General features: G+C 56.3%; 1 protein-coding gene across 1 annotated transcript; it reads left to right on the forward strand.

Moving 5' to 3' along the window:
• The first annotated feature begins 225 nt into the window (after nt 1-225).
• CERCAM (cerebral endothelial cell adhesion molecule) lies at nt 226-17,077 on the forward strand. The gene is made up of 13 exons (XM_054007390.1): nt 226-489; nt 3,866-3,976; nt 5,020-5,137; nt 5,716-5,850; nt 6,647-6,851; nt 7,272-7,391; nt 8,018-8,094; nt 9,591-9,697; nt 10,799-10,931; nt 11,413-11,540; nt 11,899-12,102; nt 14,116-14,363; nt 16,240-17,077. The coding sequence occupies exons 1-12, from the start codon at nt 272-274 to the stop codon at nt 14,351-14,353; spliced, it is 1,794 nt and encodes a 597-aa protein (XP_053863365.1). The 5' UTR covers nt 226-271; the 3' UTR covers nt 14,354-14,363; nt 16,240-17,077.
• Nucleotides 17,078-18,245: the final 1,168 nt, after the last annotated feature.

Consider the following 18,245-nt stretch of genomic DNA (forward strand, 5'->3'; position numbering starts at 1 on the left):
CAGCCCAACTGGCCCCCGGGACTAGGGAGAGGGAGGCCGGCCCTGCTGCTGCCCAGGTTGGTGGCACCAGAATTGGATCTGCAGGGCACAGCCCCAGTGCTACCACCAGGCCTCATCCCTTCCCCACTGTGGGCATCCCCCTCTCCCCTCCCCTCCCCTCCCGGCGCTGATTCCCAGCCCGGCCCCTCTCTTCCCCCCCGCCCCCTGCTCCGCCCCGCTCCCAGCTCCGCTCCCCGGCCGCTCCCCACTGCTGCAGCCGCCGCCTGCGGACATGCGCCCCCCCGCCGCTGCTCTGCTGCGCTGCGCCCTGCTCCTGCTGCTGAGGGGCTGCCCCGGGCAGGAGGAGGAAGGGGGGCGCCCAGCCGGGCAGCAGCAGGAGCTGCCCACCGTGGTGATCGCCATCCTGGCCCGCAACTCGGAGCACTCGCTGCCCCATTACCTGGGGGCCTTGGAGCGCCTGGACTACCCCAAGGAGCGCATCTCTGTCTGGTAAGGGCTGCTCGGCTCAGGGGGCAGCGGGGCTCCCCAGGGAGGGCAAGAATCCGGGGGTGCCCCCTCTCCCCAGACCCCAAAGGGGCCCCAGGGCTGGGGTTAGTGCCAGGGCGAGGAAGGGCAGCCTGGTGCAGCAGGGGGCAGCAGGGACATGGGAGTGCAGGGGGGATGTGCCCGTGCAGGATGGGTGCCATCTCACTGCTGTCCCCTTACTCGGGGGCACTGCCAGACTGGGGAACCCCTCCCTCCCCAACTTAAAGGGACGCTGGGCAGTGGGGCAGCAGCGGGGCAGGGCTGGTGCCTGAGTTATGGGTTGGACCCTCTTCCATCCTACCCAAGGGGGGATATTCTCCCCCTGCTCCTGGAGGTTAATACCCCCCTCGCCCCCCTGTGCATACCGTGAGATACGGGGTGTCTGGAGCTGGGCGCCTCATCCCATCTGCTCTCACTGCGCCTTGCAGCCACCGCAGACGTATTTGACAGCCTCTCACATGAGCTTGTAGGAACTATTACCTCGGGAGTATAATCGTTGTCAAGAGCATCTTTACCATCTGTGCACGTCTGTTGGCAGTGGACATGCCCTGCTAGAGATCCAGATGTGCAGTCTGCTGGCCAGCAACCCAGGCTGAAGCGTGAGCTGGGCGACTCTTCTATCGTTACCTTTTTCCATCTCGGATACTTACGGTTAGTCTGTGTTTGGGATTCCCAGCTCCCAGCACAGACTAACAGAGGGGTGTGAGAGGAGACTCCAGTCCCAGCCTCTCCCAGCAGGAGGTGCTGTAGAGTGGGTGCAAACACATTGGTCCTGGGGGAGCTGAGCTCTCCCGTTACAAGTCACAGCCTTGTGTTCGGCTCTCGAGGTACCGGGATGAATGGGGTCTCAGTCCTTGTGAAGTGTCAGACCTTGGGTGGGGGTGGAGGGGAGTATTTGAGGAAGGGGATGTTGTCCTTCAGCTGTGATCAGGACCCTGGGAGCAAAGACTCCTCTCTGCCCGGTGTTGCTGGCAGGGGCTGAGGCTGGCATTTCCAAAAAGCTGTTTTTAAAAAAATTTCTCACTGTTTCACTTGCACGAGAAAGTAGGTGAGAGGAAAGGCTAGAGGAGAGCAGCATGGATGAGAAGAGGGTGAGGGAGAGTAATTGGCTGGTCTGCTCAGCTCTGCCCTGCCCTGCTCACTCCCACTACGTCTATGCCCTGCCTGTCCAGCCCCAACCGTGCTAGGCGGCGATACACGACATTCGTCGCTTTCCCCCATCTCAGTTGGAACAGGACTTGCCACTGAAGCCGGGCCACGTCCTGCGGATGTTGTCATGGGCATGGCGGGGCTGAAAACAAAACTGGGAAAGGAGGCCGTAGGCATTGTGTGCATCCCACAGCCTTGCCCAGAGCAATGGGAAAAAGTGAAGGAGGAGAACGGCTAATTACAAGTTGAGAAGAGCCTGGTCTGAAGACAAATGAGCCCTTGTGTTTGGTAGCTGCCCAGGCCCGGGCAGGGCAGTGTGGGGGCCTCTTGAGTGCTAGTCAGAGAGTCTGCAGTTTGGAAGGAATTCTCCCTTCACGTTCCCTCTCCCAATAGCAGATTGCTTAAAATTACATGTTAATTCTCCAAAAGCTTCCCGCTTGCTGACTTTGCTGGTGCCAGCATCCCCGGGAGGTATTTATAGCACAGGAGCCAGCGTTTGTGCCTGGGTTGCCCGTGTCTCCTTTTAAAGGCATCGCAGCGGCTCTAGGGTGGAAGCAGAGTTCACAAGGGGGTTTAAGCTCATCTATGCCTGGATAGGAACATCCTGGGATAAATTTATTCCTGAGGCCCATACAGTTACACCAGTGATTAATTTGGCCCATCTGGTCCATATTAAAAAACTGGTAAATCAATCGATTGCCTTGCACTTACAGAGGTGGCCAAATCCCCATTTGACAGTTGGGGAGACTGAGGCACGCAGCGGGTAAATGACTTGTCCGCGGAGCTGGGATTAGAACCCAGGAGTTCTGATCCTTACCTCCCTGCACTAGCCATTAGACAACACTCCATGCAGAAACAGGGTGTTTGGGGATAACTGGCACTGATAGCTTTATGACAATGGAGAGCTGGGAACCAGTTTCACATTCAAAATTTCTCTGCAGAGCATTGTTGGCATGCTGTCGGGCTGCCAGTAAGGCTGGGCAGGCTTGGCAGCTGCCAGAGGGCAGTTCCTGGTGGAGCCTTGCCCCTTAATATTCCGCAGTCCCAGTCAGTCTCCTGCTGCCACTGCTCCTGATTACAAGTGGAGATCCCAGCCAGCTCCATGGAATTCTCCCACTCAGCCGAGAGCACTTTAGGAAGAACCTGCTTTTCTATGGATAAGAACATCCAAGCTGGGAATGGGCGATGGGATGGACCACTTGATGATTATCCGTTCTGTTCATTCCCTTTGGGGTACCCGGCATTGGACTGTCAAAAGACAGGATACTGGGCTAGATGGACCCTTGATCTGACCCAGCTTGGCCATTCTTATGTTCTTATCCACTTACATCAGATGGAATTAAAAAATTGGATTTAAACCCTCATGCTTCAGGGCATGAGTCAAATATACTCTGACGAGGGTCAGGAAGAAACTCCCCTGCAGGTAGGTTATTCCATAATTGTCCACTCTGGGCTTACATGCATCTTCTCCTGAAGCATCTAGCACTTGCCACTGTTGGAAACAGGACTTTGGACTGCATAGACCATTGGTTCTCAACCTTTCTAGACTACTGTACCCCTGAAGCTCAAGCCCCGCTGCCTGGGGCTGAAGCATGTAACTTAGCTTCACAGGGCACCCTGTGGCATAGGGCCCCGGGCAATTGCCATGCTTGCCACCTCCTAATACCGGCCCTGTGCTTGCGACCCCTTCCCCCCCCCTCCCCCCCGAGGCTCATGACCCCCAGGTTGAGAACCACTGATCTAGATGAGTTGATATACCCCCTGGAAGACCTCTGCATACCCCCAGGGATGCAAGTTCCCCTGATTGAGAACCACTGAGATAGACCATTGGTCTGATCCAGTCTGGTAGTTCCTGTGCACTGTTAGAGGCTTCTTCCCCATTTCTGCCTGTAAGGCCAGTCCTGTGCTTAAGACACTCAACTCCTTCATTCACGCACCCTCTGGAGTCATGAATCTTCTCAGCTCCCTGGCATCCTTGTTTGCACAGCTCTCCGCTGATGTCCAGATGTGTGGGATTTGGAGGTCGGGAGGCATTTGGGGAGGGGGATCTCCCTGAGAGCTACCACTGTGGCTTCCGATTGAGTTTCATAGGATTGTGTTGCTGGGTTTGGGGCTGGAAGGCACGTGCCGCAGGAAATGGGGCTGGGAGAAGGGGGAGAGCTAATGTCTCCTCTGCATTCTGATTTTTCAGGTGTGCAACGGACCACAATATCGACAACACAACCGAGATCCTCTGGGAATGGCTTACAGCCATGGAGAAACACTATCGCTACATTGAGTGGAAGTCCGTGGAAGAGCCCAGGTAAGGTGCATGGTCACCTGAGGCCCTGCTGTAGCAACGCGTCCTACCAGAGAGTGTTTTGTCTAGTTCATGCTTAGGGAACTGAGGGGCTGAGTGATTTGCCCAAGGCTACAAGGGAGTCAACTGGAGATGGAACGGAACCAGAAGTTTCTGGGTCCCATCCCTGCACTCAGCCTGCCAGGCCTCACCATTGCATTTTTCTTACATGCAGCTTTGTGGTTTGCACCTCCGGATTTGGGGCATAAAAGTCTTTGCATGGAAGTGGGTCTAGCATCCTCGTCCACCCTGTGGTGGTTCTGATCCAGTTTAGGACAGGATGCATGGATATTCTCCTCCAGGTGGGATGGGGACGGCTTTCTCCCAGCACCTTCACTGGGATCAGCCCTTTGGTGGCACCCTGAAGAAGGCATCTGAGGTTACCTGCCCATTGGCATTGTGGCGGTCTGCCCACTGCTCGGCTGCTGTCTGTGCCCCATCCTGTTCTGATCCACCCAAACCTGCCATGCCAGTTCTGTGTTTTCCTGTCTTGTCCTGCTCTTGCCTGGAGCTGACTGCACAGAGAGATCCCCCAGGGGCCAGAGGTCCCTATGCACAGAGGGAGCGAGAGGCCCTGCACACAGATGGAGACAGGGAGAGTCTGTTTCCTACAGTCTCCTCGCTGGGAATGTGTGCGCTGCGGTAGCTGACTGTGGCCTGACCCAATCCTGAGCCTGTGTTAGTGAGTCAGTTTCATGTTTCTTCCCTCCCCGCCTGGGGCGGTTCAGGCAGCACTGATCCACACCGCACATGCTTGGGCTGCTTGTGGGAGGAACCGGCTGGGCAGACATAGGGCTGTGCAAGCTGAATGGCTCCTCCGTGAGGGATCCCGCCCCTTGCTGCCCCAGAAGGACTCCACACTAAGCAAACCCAGTCAAGATGAGCCCTTTGTCAGGCTGAGCTGATCCTGCCCTGGCCAACCACTCAGCCATCAGGCATGCAGGTGCAGTGAGTTTGTAAGTTCACAGCCAAGGGCAGGTTATTAACTCTTTGGTTGCCTGTTGCAGCTCTTACCCCGATGAACTTGGCCCCAAGCACTGGACAGACGAACGCTATGAACACGTCATGAGGCTCAAGCAGGAAGCTCTGAGCTTCGCCCGGGCCAAGAGGGCTGATTATCTCCTGGTAAGAGAACTCTGTAACTGGACCAACTGGGCCCGCTTCCTTCCTTTAGCACAGGAAGGATTTCAGCCCTCCCGCAAGGCCCAGCCTGGAGGAACATGACCAGCTTTCAGATGCGTTGAAAGCGGAGATGGGAAGGTTCTGTTGCGTCACTCTGCCCAGAGCAGGATAGTTCCTTGTGGCAGATTCTCCGGGGGTGTATCCAGCCTACTTTGAAATGACCCCACTGTGGAAACCTGTCATCTTCCTAACTGAAGCTTCATGGCCCTGGCTCCTCTCTGTTTTGTTGTGGATGCTCCAGAGCCATCGCTCACAGATAACGTCCAGGGCTGTCTGAGAGAGCCCCCTGCTAGGAAAATATCCTCCAAGGGTTTCCTTCCTGGCTGAGTGGTTGGAGGCTGAGGGTGCAGGAGAACCCAGGAGTTTCCCAGCGTGGCACGGAGCCGTGCCTGCCCCAGGCAGGCCGTTGCTGGGGCAGGAGCTCTCCCTACTAGCTCGCCTACCTAGATGTGTTGTGATGAGCAGCCGCAGCCTCGCTTCAAGCTGCGCTCCCGCTAAGCTGGCTGTGTTTCCACCACTAGCTCACCGATACAGACAGCATCCTGACCAACAATCAGACCCTGACGTTCCTGATCTCGCAGAACAAGTCGGTGATCGCCCCCATGCTGGACTCCCAGACGTATTACTCCAACTTCTGGTGTGGGATAACCCCTCAGGTAAGCTGCCTGGGGCGGGCAGGGGGAATGCCCTGTGCTGGAGGATGTCCTGTTTGCTGTCACTCAGCGGTGGTGCTGCTGCCAAGCAGTGGTGTGTGTTACCCTTGGGGGTGCCCCTGTCCTGCAGTTCCTGATGGACCTGGGGCAGGTATGGGAAATCTTCTCCCTTAACCACAGCCAGAAAACATCTCCAGGCACCTAACTGTAAGGTTCCTGCATGAGGAACCTTCCTCGAAGAACCACCTCTGCCCTTCTGGGCACCCCCTGCCAGCCCAGAGTCGCTCCTAAGGTCTCATAGCCAAGTCACCCAGTCAATTCAGGCTGCAGCTTCCGCCGAGAAATTCCACTGGTGCCTTCTCGGCCGTGTGCCAACCTGCCCATCACCCTTCCTTCAGGTGATCTCTGCTGTCTCCTAAAACCCCTGAGTGGCCTCTAACGTCGCCCCCTCTCTGTTGTGTGGGGTCCGGGCTCTGTTGCAAGCCCCGTCGCCCCGTTTCAGACCGGGGAGGAAACCTACAAGCCCCACCTGTCTGTGTTCAGCTGGACATGTGTGATGTGCTGGGATTCGGTAGGGAGGAAAATATCCCTCCCAGTGTCTCTCTCCTTGGGGCAGAGGCTGGATGATGAGGATGGAGGGAAACTCTGAAGCATCTGAGAGTGGCATGGGGCCCAGCTGCTGCTGTCAGGGCATGACTGTGAGGGAGCTCTCCATGCTGGAGCCCTGCCTGCTTGGGGTGGGTGGGGGAGACGCGCTGGCTCCGGTCAGTGGGAATTACCCCACCCCTGTATTTCCCAGGGTTACTACCGCAGGACGGCAGACTATTTTCCCACCAAGAATCGCCAGCGCGTGGGCTGCTTCGCCGTCCCCATGGTGTACGCCACCTTCCTGCTTGACCTGCGAAAAGAGGGGACTTCCGAGCTCGCCTTCCACCCACCCCACCCCAACTACACCTGGCCCTTCGACGACATCATCGTCTTCGCCTACTCCTGCCAAGCAGCGGGTGAGGGCCAGAGGGAAGGGACAGAGTGGGAGATGGAGGGGTGGAGGACCCGCAGTGAGCTGTATTCGCTCCTTTCTGGGGGACCTCCTCAAGGCATCCCATGTCCAGGGGTCGAGGCCAGAGGAGTGTGACATTTGAATCCGTCCCCATGTAGATGTGGAATTGAAGGATGTGAAAAAGCAATGCATTTCCCAGGGGCTGTCTCCTGCCCCGTGCTGGCCCTGCACAGCCCTTTTGCCCAAGGCAGGGTGGTGGGTGGAGGCGGTGGAGTGAGGATCTGGTTGGGACATTAGGAGGCGCCCAGGGCTTGTGTTTTGGGATGGAGCAACACGGGGAAGGCTGGTGTGCAGAGCTCTCAGCGAAAGGGTTGGGAGCAGGGGCTGGTGACTTGGGGTTACTCTAGCTGCCGCTGCCTTGCAGGAGTCCAGATCTACGTGTGTAACCAGGAGCGATTTGGTTACATCAATGTCCCGGTGAAGTCCCATCAGACATTAGAGGACGAACGCATCAACTTCGTACACCTCATCCTGGAAGCCATGGGTAAGGGCTCAGGGACCCAGTCGCCGGCTGGGGGAATGATGGGAAGCTTCAGCTGGGGTCCTAGCCCTGGGGCGCAGATCAGCAGGTGCAGCTCCCCTGAAGTCAGTGGAGTTTCACCCGCTTACACCATTTGTTTGGGGTGCATTTGTCTGGGGAGTTGACAGACAAAGCGTAAGTGGTTCCTGTCCCTCTTTGGCAAACGCCCTTAGTGGACATGAGGGAAGTGCGCTGGGTCTCGGGTGGGCGTCCGCGCCATAAGGGGGCTCACTGGCTTTCTTGCTGGGAGTCACAGCAGCAAAGCCTAAAGATTGAACGGGCCAAGGAAAGTGGAAGACCCCAGCTCAGCCATGAGGCACTGTGGCGGGGGGGCGGGGGGGGGAGATAGGGGGGACCGCAGCCTGTACCATTCTGGTGGGCTCTGAGCACTTGAGCCTTCTGAGCTGTCAGTGCGGGCTGGGGCTGGCCTATCATCCTGAAGCAAATCCTGGAGAGGGGGGGAAGCTCTTGGCCCACACGCCCAGCTGTATCCGGTGATGCAGTGAAGGCGTTTGCATCTGTCTAGGCCCTTGGAGTGAGGGCTGTGGGCACAGTGACTCCATCTTAGCCACGTGCTCTGTCTCTTGCAGTGGACGGCCCCCCGATGTACCCCTCTGAGCACGTTTCCCTCAGCCCCAAGCACCTCGGTAAAATGGGCTTTGATGAGGTGAGCACCTGGCTGGAAGTGAGAGCGTGTTTTCCCCTCCCTGCCCAACACAGCTCCCTCATGGCACCTACTGTCCCTCCACCTCCCTCTGGAGCCTACCCCTGCTGGGCTGGCCAGCGGAGACGCTGCAGAGTGATGTGAAATCCCCCCGCCCAGCTAAGCGGGCTGCTTCCATATCCCCTGCTGGGTGAAGGACCCTCTTCAACCCATATCCCTTGTCTGGTAGCCTGTGGCTGCACCATTAAACCCACATGTGGGGACACAGGGAACAGCACGTGAGGATGGGTGGCTGGTGAGGGAGGTCTGGCAGGAGCTCCGTCCCATGAGCAGAGACCCCACTGAGCTCCCAAAGATTCTGCTAATGCTTCAAAGAGGAGAGAGCTGCTAGGGCCCTTCCTTCATCACACTCATGGCTATGGAGCGGAGCTTGTTCCCCTCTGCGTGCCCAGCTGGGATAGAGCTTTGTCCGTCCTCTGTGTCCCAGGGTATCCCATTCCCTTCAGTCACAATGGCCTGCCCACCGCTGAATGGAGGAACCCCATATGGACTGTCCCCTGCTCTTGGCAGCTTCCCTTGGTGAGCATGAGACTGTGCCCTTCCCTGGGTCTCTAGCCCGATGTTTCCTGGGCTGGAGTCATAGAACCGTAGGACTGGAAGGGACCTCGAGAGGTCATCTAATCCAGTCCTCTGCACTCATGGCAGGACTAAGTATTATTTAGACCATCCCTGACAGGTGTTTGTCTAACCTGCTCTTAAAAATTTTCAATGATCGAGATTCCACAACCTCCTTAGGCAATTTATTCCAGTGCTTAACCACCCTGACAGTTAGGAAACTTTTCTCTAATGCCCAACCTAAACCTCCCTTGCTGAAATGTAAGTCCCTTGTTTCTTGTCCTATCCTCAGAGGTTAAGAAGAACAATTTTTCTCCCTCCTCCTTGTAACAACCTTTTATGTACTTGAAAAACGTTATCATGTCCCCTGTCTTCTCTTCTCCAGACTAAACAAACCTATTTTTTTTCAATCTTCCCTCATAGGTCATGTTTTCTAGACCTTTAATCATTTTTGTTGCTCTTCTCTGGACTCTCTCTGATTTGTCCACATCCTTCCTGAAATGTGGCGCCCAGAACTGGACACAATACTCCAGTTGAGGCCTAATCAGCATGGAGTAGAGTGAAGAATTACTACTTGTGTCTTGCTTACAACACTCCTGCTAATACATCCCAGAACGATGTTTGCTTTTTTTCCAACAGCGTTACACTGTTGACTCATATTTAGCTTGTGTCCACCATGACCCCCAGATCCCTTTCTGCCGTACTCCTTCCTGGGCCGTCATTTCCCATTTTGTATGTGTGCAACTGATTGCTCCTGGCTAAGTGGAGCACTTTGCATTCGTACATATTGAATTTCATCCTATTGACTTCAGACCATTTCTCCACTTTGTCCAGCTCATTCTGAATTTGAACCCGATCCCCTTTAATATTTGATTCTTCTTTAGATTTTCCTGATTAGCCTGGTGCGGCGGCCAGACCGGCGCCAGCGGATGCTGAGTTCTCTGTATGAGCTGGAGATAGACCCCCTCGTGGTGGATGCTGTGGATGGCAGGTGACTGCTCTGTGCTCTTTACCCTGCTTTGCCACAGCTTGGGTGGGATGCCAGAACCTCAGAGGGGTAGAGGGGGAATGGGTTTTGGATACTGGCAGGGGCGGCTCCAGGCACCAGCCCAGCAAGTGCCTGCCTGGGGCGGCAAGCTGCAGGGGGCGGCCTTCAGCGGTATGCCTGCGGGAGGTCCGCCGGTCCCGCGGTTTCGGCGGCAATTCAGCGGGGACGCCGAAGGTGCGGGACTGGCGGATCTCCCACAGGCATGCCGCCGAATCCGCGTTACCAGCAGACCTCCCGCAGGTGTGCCACCAAAAGCCACCTGACTGCCGTGCTTGGGGCGGCAAAATACATAGAGCCGCCCCTGGATACTGGGCACAGGCAGGTTTCTTGCTCTGAAGCTCAGCGCTCCCACTGCTGCTTTGGGTTGGGGTGGGGGTGGGGAATGCGTTATGACACCACGCATCGAACCGAGAGGGGAAATTGTGCTAGTCCATGGTGGAAAGTTGGAACAACACTGGATTGCCTCCTGAGCAAGGGAAGCAAAAGGCAGATGTTGGACATGGAAAGAAGAGGCAGCAGCCAAAGTTACACACGAGCCCCTGGCTGTCAGTGTCCCACGAGCTCAGCCTGCCAGTGTCTCACAGCACAGCCCGCCAAATCCTCTGCATCCTCCACAGGTTATTGGGCTGGAGAGTCCCACCTCCACCAGGTGTGGCCAGGCCCCTCCTGTGAGGTGCTTATGGGCGGTGTGGGGGAAGGCGGGGAGGCTCACCTTCACAAGGGACTGCCCTGTTGGAGGAGGTGTCGGTGGCCCAAGGCAGGGAATAACCTGCCCCAGATTGGAACTAGCCCGTCTCCGTGGGGAGCTCCCCTCAGGGGGGTGGTGCTGGGAAGTGGAAGTGACTAGATCCGACTGGGCCAGGAGCAGGGATAGAAGCGCCAGCTGTTATTACAGGGTGCAGAACAGTGGGAGTTAGAGACAGGACAGGAAGGATCTATCCTGCCCACCTCATCGATTCCCTGGCCCCCGGCCAGTGCAGGATTGTTCCCTCCCACCCGTTCTCCAGTGCAGCACTTCTCTAACCACGGCCTCTCGTCCTCCAGCGCCCTGAACAGCAGTGACATTAAGATCCTGGGTGTGGATCTGCTCCCAGGATACTACGACCCGTTCTCTGGCAGGACGCTCACCAAGGGGGAGGTTGGTTGCTTCCTCAGCCATTATTACATCTGGAAAGAGGTAAAGACTTGAGGCAAAAGAAGACAATAAATGGGGAGGGGGAGATCACACTAATGCCGAGGGGGCCCATGGCACTGGGCATTGTTCAGAGTGAGAGACAGACCCTGCCCCAAAGAGCTTACAGTCTAAACAGAGAAGGGAAGTGACTTGCGCAAGGTCACCATTGTCAGAGCTGGGACTAGAACGCAGGTCTCCTGAGTCCCTGTCCACTGTCCTCCTGAGTCTCTGTCCAGTGCCCTGCCCACTGGAGCACGTTGAGCAACCTTCCTGGCTGGCATGGTGCCCTCGGCAGCAGCCCCTGGATGGGGGTGTCTCCTCTGCCCCACTCCTCTGTTCTGTGAGGCCGTTCTTCACAACAAGCCCCAGCCCAGACTTAGTTTCCAGACTGGTGCCGCTGTCCCGTGGAAGGGAAGAAGGGTGGGGGGGGTCCAGGATGGAGCGGCAGAGCCTCTAATGACAACCACTTGGGCTCTCCCTGCAGATCGTGGCGCAGGGGCTGGAGAAGTCGGTGGTGTTTGAGGATGACGTGCGCTTCGAGGCCTATTTCAAGGTGCGGCTGACGCGGCTGATGGAGGAGCTGGAGTGGGCACAGCTGGACTGGGACCTGATGTACGTTGGACTAGCCCACAGTGAGGGGGAAGGGGCGGGGGTGGGTGCTGGCCCCATCCTGAGCTTGCCTTCTGAATGCTGTCGCTGGTTGAATCCCACCATGGTCTGGGGGGCCCCCTCCCCCACTTCCCTATGGGTTAGTGCCCTCTGATGCTGGCTACTGTTTTCAGATAGCTCAGTGCCCCGAGCACTGTTGTTTTCAGCCCCAATGGGTGATTGTAGCCAGCCACCCGGAGACAAGTCTGTGTCCCATTCCCAGCCCCTCGAGCCAGCCAGTCCCCTGCAGCGCGTCTGCTGCCTGGGATTGCTACAGGCCTGGCTCCTTCCCTTAACTGATGGGCTGCTCTTGCCTTTACAGCTACCTGGGCAGGAAGCAGGTGAACTCGGACGACGAGGAGCCGGTGGAGGACGTGCGGAACCTGGTGGTGGCTGAATATTCCTACTGGACCCTGGCCTACATCATCTCCCAGCGGGGGGCCCAGAAGCTGATCGCGGCCGAGCCCCTGTCCAAAATGCTGCCGGTGGACGAGTTTCTGCCCATCATGTCTGACAAGCACCCAAAGTAAGGATAGGCTCCGGCTGCTGCTCCATCCCGGGGCGGGGCTGGCACAGTGCTGGCTGAGAAGGGGGGGAGCCCAGTGCTGGGGGGGGTCTCCGGTCCATGCAGAACCCCCGGGAAGGGGTTTTGATTCAGTTTTCCTGCCCAGTCAGGTGTGACAGCCCTTTGCTAGTCTGGTTTGCAGCTCAGACTCTGTTGGCAGCTTGGCCGTGTAAGTGAAGAAACATGCATGTGTGTCTTCCCCCCCACCCCATCAAGCGTTACTTGTGCGCTGAAATAAAACATCTGTTACCATGAGCTCATTCCCCTCAGCCCTGGCTGTGCTCTGGTCTGTGGAAAACGGTCGTCAGTGAGCTGTGGGGGAGGAGAACACAGTCATTGCTGGCCGAGCCAGGGCTGGTGTGAAACAAGTTTGGAGGATTTCAGCTCCATTTCTAGTGGATCAGCCACATCCCCATGTCTGACCATCACGCCTGAGCTCTTCTTCTCCCCCCCCCCCCACTGCCCCTTACTGACTGACGGGGTCATGGAGACTCCGCCCTGCCTGACGTCCATGGATCATCCCCCCCAGGTTAGGGTTGAGGCCAGCCTAGGGGCTGCTTGCTCTGCCGCTGCCCGTGTTCCCTGGTAGGCAGAGGGCTCCAGGGCTTTCAACCAGACACTTTTCAGCAGCACTGCAGTCACACACGGGTGGGGGTGAGGGGGGAGAACAAGGATTGCTGAAAAACCCGGTGGACCTGAGAGTGCAGGTTTCACGGCCAAGGAATCTGTGAAATGCTTGTCTGGGGATCGCGGCGCCCCTTTGCACAGACACCAGGCTCTACATATAGCATGTGGACAAGGCCACCGACTCCCCCGCTGCATTGTGTCCCCCGTTCATCCCCACGCAGTGTGCAGTCCCACAGATATTCAGCCATAACCCCCCCAGACGTCACCCAGCCACTCCAGGATGGCCATGTGGCTCACATCCTCTGCAGCTGTCTTAGGTGCTCTCGGATTCCAGTCAAACTGTTGCAATGGGCTGGGAGTTCTGGTTTCCCAATGCTGACTTCCCGCCCCTCCTGCAGACCTCAGGGGGGCGGGGGAAGGGGGGGAGAAAAGCAGACTGAGCTGGGGGGAGAAGCATGGGGGGATGGGAACGGTTGAGAGAGAGATGGAAAAACTGAGGGATTAAAAGAGTAAAGGGAGGGATGGAGGAGGAAGGTGGACAGACTAAAGCCCTGGGTGTGAACCAGGAACCATTCCAAATCCCAGGCTAGCTAGAATAACATCAGCATAGGCTGTCTGGCACTGGGCCAGCCCATAGCCTAACTGAGTGCCCTGCTCTGGGCGAGCAGTGGAGGTGGATGTGACAGGAATCGTCCCCAGGTGTAGAGGGGGGCACCATGGATCAGTCCAGAGTGACCCTAAGGGCTGCCTGGAGCCCTGTACTGGGGGTGCTGGATGCAGGATGTTGGGGGCGGGGGGTTTGCCAGGAGGCGGAGCCTCCCAAGGAGGCTGCTGGCTGCCGTTGGTCCAGTGCCCCATTCCTGCTCCTCACGGAGTCCTGCAGACCTGGCAGCCTGCAGGGTGAGCTCATCGCGGGATTCCTTGTTTGCTGTAGTTTAACGAGGAGCCTGGGAACGGCCTAGCTCTGCCATGGATGTTGAGGAACATGTTTCTGGGCAGCCGGCCCGAGCCAAGCAAAGTGCTTTGGCTGTGGTTTGAGCTGCTCCATCAGGGCCAGGGGATGGGTGGACTCCTCTCACCTCCAGACTCTCACTGAACCAGGAGCCTGCCTGGAGTTCTTGGCTCCCATGCCCAGCAGAAAATGTTTTGGATGATCCATCCAGGTGCCGTGTCTCGGGGCACTCCCTCCTCTTTGGTGTCAGAGGCCCAGGAACAGAGTGTTAGAGGGGACAGGGGCTCCAGGCTGCGGACAGATCCTGGCATCCCCCTAGGTGTACAGATTTTGCTCTCCATCCCCTTTTGCGTTCCTACTCAGCGTCACTGATTTTTCCACTCTCCCTTTTCTAGCGAGGATTACAAGCAGCATTTTGCTAACCGAGACCTGCTGGTGTATTCGGTGCACCCCCTGCTGGCTTACCCCACTCACTATGCTGGGGACTCCAAGTGGCTCAGCGACACGGAGACTTCTACCATCTGGGATGATGACTCCAAGAAGACGGACTGGAGCGGCTCACAGAAAACACTGAAGGATTCCCGAAGCAACGCTGGCCATTCCTTCCGCTCGACCTCCCGGGATGAGCTCTAACATCGGGCTGGTAAGCCAGGCCCGGGAACAGCTGCAGAACACGTGTGTAAACATGCAGATTCACGTGTTCGTGCGGACAGAAGTTGGCTGCCAGGAAATGCTGCCCTGCAAACGTGTTTCACGGACATGTCTGAAATCTCCCTTTCAGCTTCAGTGTCCAATAGCAACTTTCTCCTTCCCTACCCTCCTTCCCCGCTGATCCCAAAGCACCTGACGGACACCTGCGAATTCGTGTCCCAACCCCCATCCTCTGGGGTAGGTCAGAATCATCTGACGAATGAGGAAACGAAAGCACTGAATTGGATTTGCCCATAACTGGGCAGTAAGTCAGTGGCAGGTGAACAGAACCCAGAATTCCTGACTAGGGTGACCAGACAGCAAATGTGGGGGGGTAATAGGAGCCGATATAAGAGAGACCCACAAATCGGGACTGTCCCTATAAAATCGGGACATCTGGTCACCCTATTCCTGACTCCCAGGCTGTGCTTTGACTACAAGACCCCAGCTTGTTTGAGCTGTAGTTGGGGAAGTAGCTGTGATGTCCCATTGCTCCCCTTAGTACCAGGTGCTCTCCCAAGAGGGTTTGCAGGAGTATCCAGGGGGCTAACGCTCATCCTTCCCCAGGGTTCTGACATGTGACCAGCTGCGATGTTAGGTATGAATTAGCAAGACGCTCTCTATTGGTCTGCATCCCAAGGGTTGAGGACTTGGGAAGGGAGATACAAAGCCGAACCATGGGAGGTCACGTCAGTACTAACCATGTCCATTTGGGAGGCAGTGTTGTCTACTGCCTAGCAGAGGGGACCGTGGACCCGGATTCCTGGGTTCTATTCCTGACTGCCACTGATTCTCTGCGTGACCGTGGGCAAGTCACTTTACCGCTATGTGTAAAACGAGGGTGATGTTCCTCTACTTCTCAGAGTGGGGGAGAGGCCACATTTAGCATTGTTTGTAAAGTGCTTGAACTCCTCAGGTGGAAGCGGCAGGGGGAGAATACATTGCTCCTGGCACCCCAAAGGTTCCCTTCACATTCACTGCTCAACCTGCCTCCTGCTGGCTAGGGAGGGTGGGTGGGTGTTGTATTTCACAGGGCTTGCACTGTAATTGGAAAATGAAACAGTGCATGATGCCAGACAGCAGAGCAGCCTTACGCTTTGTCTGCCCCAACCTAACCCAGCAATCGTTCATCCTCGTCAGAATTTCCATGCCAAAGTCCTGCTGTCTGGCATTTTTAGTGCTAGCAGGAAAACGATCTGTGAGCAGGAGTCTAGAATTGAAGGGCTCAGGCTGGGAGCAAATGTACTGGGCCAGGTTTGAAACCAAAAATAACTTTGCCTTATTTCCGTGGTTAGCACGTGGTGGGTCAGGCGGACAGTCTGGGGTTTAGCGTGCCAGCATGTACCCTCTTCTCCCCCTGTTCTGCTCGGAGCCAGCTGGCACCCTCCTCCCCAGAGGTGGCTGCACTGAGTTGGGGCTGGCAGGCACCCCAGAAATGAAGAAATTATTTTTCACACTGACTTGTTAGGTGTCCTCGGAACACACGCTGCAGGTGTAACAACGGGGGAAACTTCCCCCATGCAGATCCTCACCACTGAACTTCAGTCCTGACCAGGAGGGACCCTTTTGGGGGGCAGAGTAGAATCTGGTGGTCTGCATGGCCCATTCGCACCTTGTTCCTTTTGTTGGCTGGCTCCACTGAGATGCTCAGCAATACAGCCAGGTCCTCTTGCAATGACAAGCTTCCTGTGGGACACAGGGAAACCCAGTGCCCAGGAGGGGGTGCATTTGGGGCAGCAAACAGTTTAGTTTTGCAGGCTGGCATCACAGTGGTACAGCAGCCAACCCCTATTGCACCAGTAACACTGGCCTCTCACTTCTTTTTCCAGGGGTGCTTCCCATTCCTCAAGCACGACAAAGGAGGATCACGGTGGGCTGCTCTGCTTGGCTGCAGGTTCGACTGGTTCCTGGCTGAGAGATGCAGCTGTGTTTGCTTGACCAAAGGGGGGTGTTTAACCTGGGCCTGTAATTGTCACTCACTGAAATAGACCGTATGCAGGGTTTGCACCGAGGACCAGGCTTGACTAGCTGGACACCTCTGCTAGGTGGTGAAGCTTTTGGTCTAGTCCTTTGCAACCTACTACTTCTCCTTCCCCCTCTCTAGTGGCGCCTCTCCCTGAAAGGACAGAACGGTTTGGCAATGTACGAGGCTCGTGACCTTCCCGATATTGACTTGCTCAGTATTTTCAGGTTGAGCTAATTCCTGCAGGGACGCAGGGGCCCACTCATCTGAGATCTGCCAGGCCATAGGGCCAGCGGGGTGTGTTAGAGCCGATGGCTCTTGCTGTATATTGATTCTTTTGTAATACTTGTTTGGATGTTGTCTTATTTGATCAGCTCATCCTTCTGCTCCGTGGAATCAAAGCTCTTTCTCTTCTCCACCCCAAGTTGGAGCCGATGACCACCCTGGGGGCCTTTCTGAAAAGGGGAGGGCATCTAGACATGAGGGGACAGGTGCTTAAGAAATGCCCCAGACAGACTTGCAGAGCTGTAGCGTTCAAATCCAGTGCAGGGAGAAGTCATGCAAAGATCCACCCAGCTTCCTGCAGATTAGGGGTCTCTCTGCATTATGCCAGGCTGCCTGCTGGGTTTTCCCTCCCCTGTAGTATGGTTTAACTGAACTAAGCAAGCCAGCCGGAGGATTAAACTGGACTCTATTTAAGCCAACCCACCCATATTTTGTCACCATCTTCTTGTTCTCTATAGCCCCCTCTAGTGTCTATTGCATTTGTTCGCTCTGCTCTGGGCTACTAGCATGAGTACAGTAGTCTGCAATGCCAGATCGCCTCCTTTCCTCCATGTGCAATGCACCGGCAGCGCCCAGAGATCACCTCTGAATGCCACTTGGGAAGGGGAAATAAGCTGCACCAGTATAGGGCACCTTTACCCATTATATCGGTACCTGGTATAGAAAAATCACACCCTTAACTGACTAGTTATTATGATCCAAAATCCATGTGTGAACTGGGTGGTAGTGGGAGCAGAGCACTGCGGGGTGGACTCAGTGTGGGATCCAGGATATACGGGATACGCTCTGGGATGTCACGGTGTGAGAAACCTGTAGCACCAACACAACATTCAAGCTCAAGATTTGCGTGGAAGAGCACCCTGGGTGTGGGCTTTGTGGCATTGGAAGGAGGGTACTGCCTGCCTTCCGCTCTGTGAATTTACCCGTGTGTTGGCGCTTCCATCATTGATTAGTGCTAGAACATGAAGCCTGGCTTTGCATCTCAAACAGGCGCCTGAAAGGCAGGTGCTGCCTAGCTCTGCCACTGGCCAGGTGACCGTGGGCAGATCACGGCACCTGTCTGTGCCTCACTGTCCTTAGCTGTTGAATGAGGGACATGAGCATTCCCTCCTCCAGCACTGGGAGGGTTAATTAGTTTAATTTCTGTCAAGGGCTTTGAAGATGCCCTGGGAGGAGGGAGCTCTGTCTGCCCCAGTGATGTGTATCTTAGAACTTGTTCCGGTTCTGTGCCTTCTGGATAGTTGAATCTTAGTCTTAGCTGCACGGGGAGGGATTTTCGCATCCGTTCGGCTGCTCTGAAATGCCAGAGTGCATGTTGGCTTGTGAAGACCTGTGTGGAATGTCCTTCGCCCTGCATCACTGTCAGGGGGCGGAGACCATGCTGGCCTGCCCTTGTGGTTGTTACAGAGATGGGGCCTGGCTCAGCCCCACCTTCCCCCCCGTGTAGTCACTGAAATGGGAGTAGAGTGGGTGTAAAACTCCCCTTCTCAGGGCCGGCTCCAGCACCAGCTTAACAAGCAGGTGCTTGGGGCGGCCAAGAGAGAGGGGCGGCACCTGCGGCAATTCGGGAGCGGCAGGTCCCTCACT

Source organism: Malaclemys terrapin, chromosome 17 (assembly GCF_027887155.1).
Source record: "Malaclemys terrapin pileata isolate rMalTer1 chromosome 17, rMalTer1.hap1, whole genome shotgun sequence".
In the NCBI taxonomy this organism is placed as follows: domain Eukaryota; kingdom Metazoa; phylum Chordata; order Testudines; family Emydidae; genus Malaclemys; species Malaclemys terrapin.

What these genes read in the sequence shown, in the direction of transcription:
- CERCAM (XM_054007390.1), top strand. Translation starts at nt 272, where the DNA reads ATGCGCCCCCCCGCCGCTGCTCTGCTGCGCTGCGCCCTGCTCCTGCTG. An exon ending in AAGTCCGTGGAAGAGCCCAG is followed by an intron (nt 3,977 to 5,019) that starts GTAAGGTGCATG and finishes TGCCTGTTGCAG; the next exon opens with CTCTTACCCCGATGAACTTG. An exon ending in ATGTCTGACAAGCACCCAAA is followed by an intron (nt 12,103 to 14,115) that starts GTAAGGATAGGC and finishes TCCCTTTTCTAG; the next exon opens with CGAGGATTACAAGCAGCATT.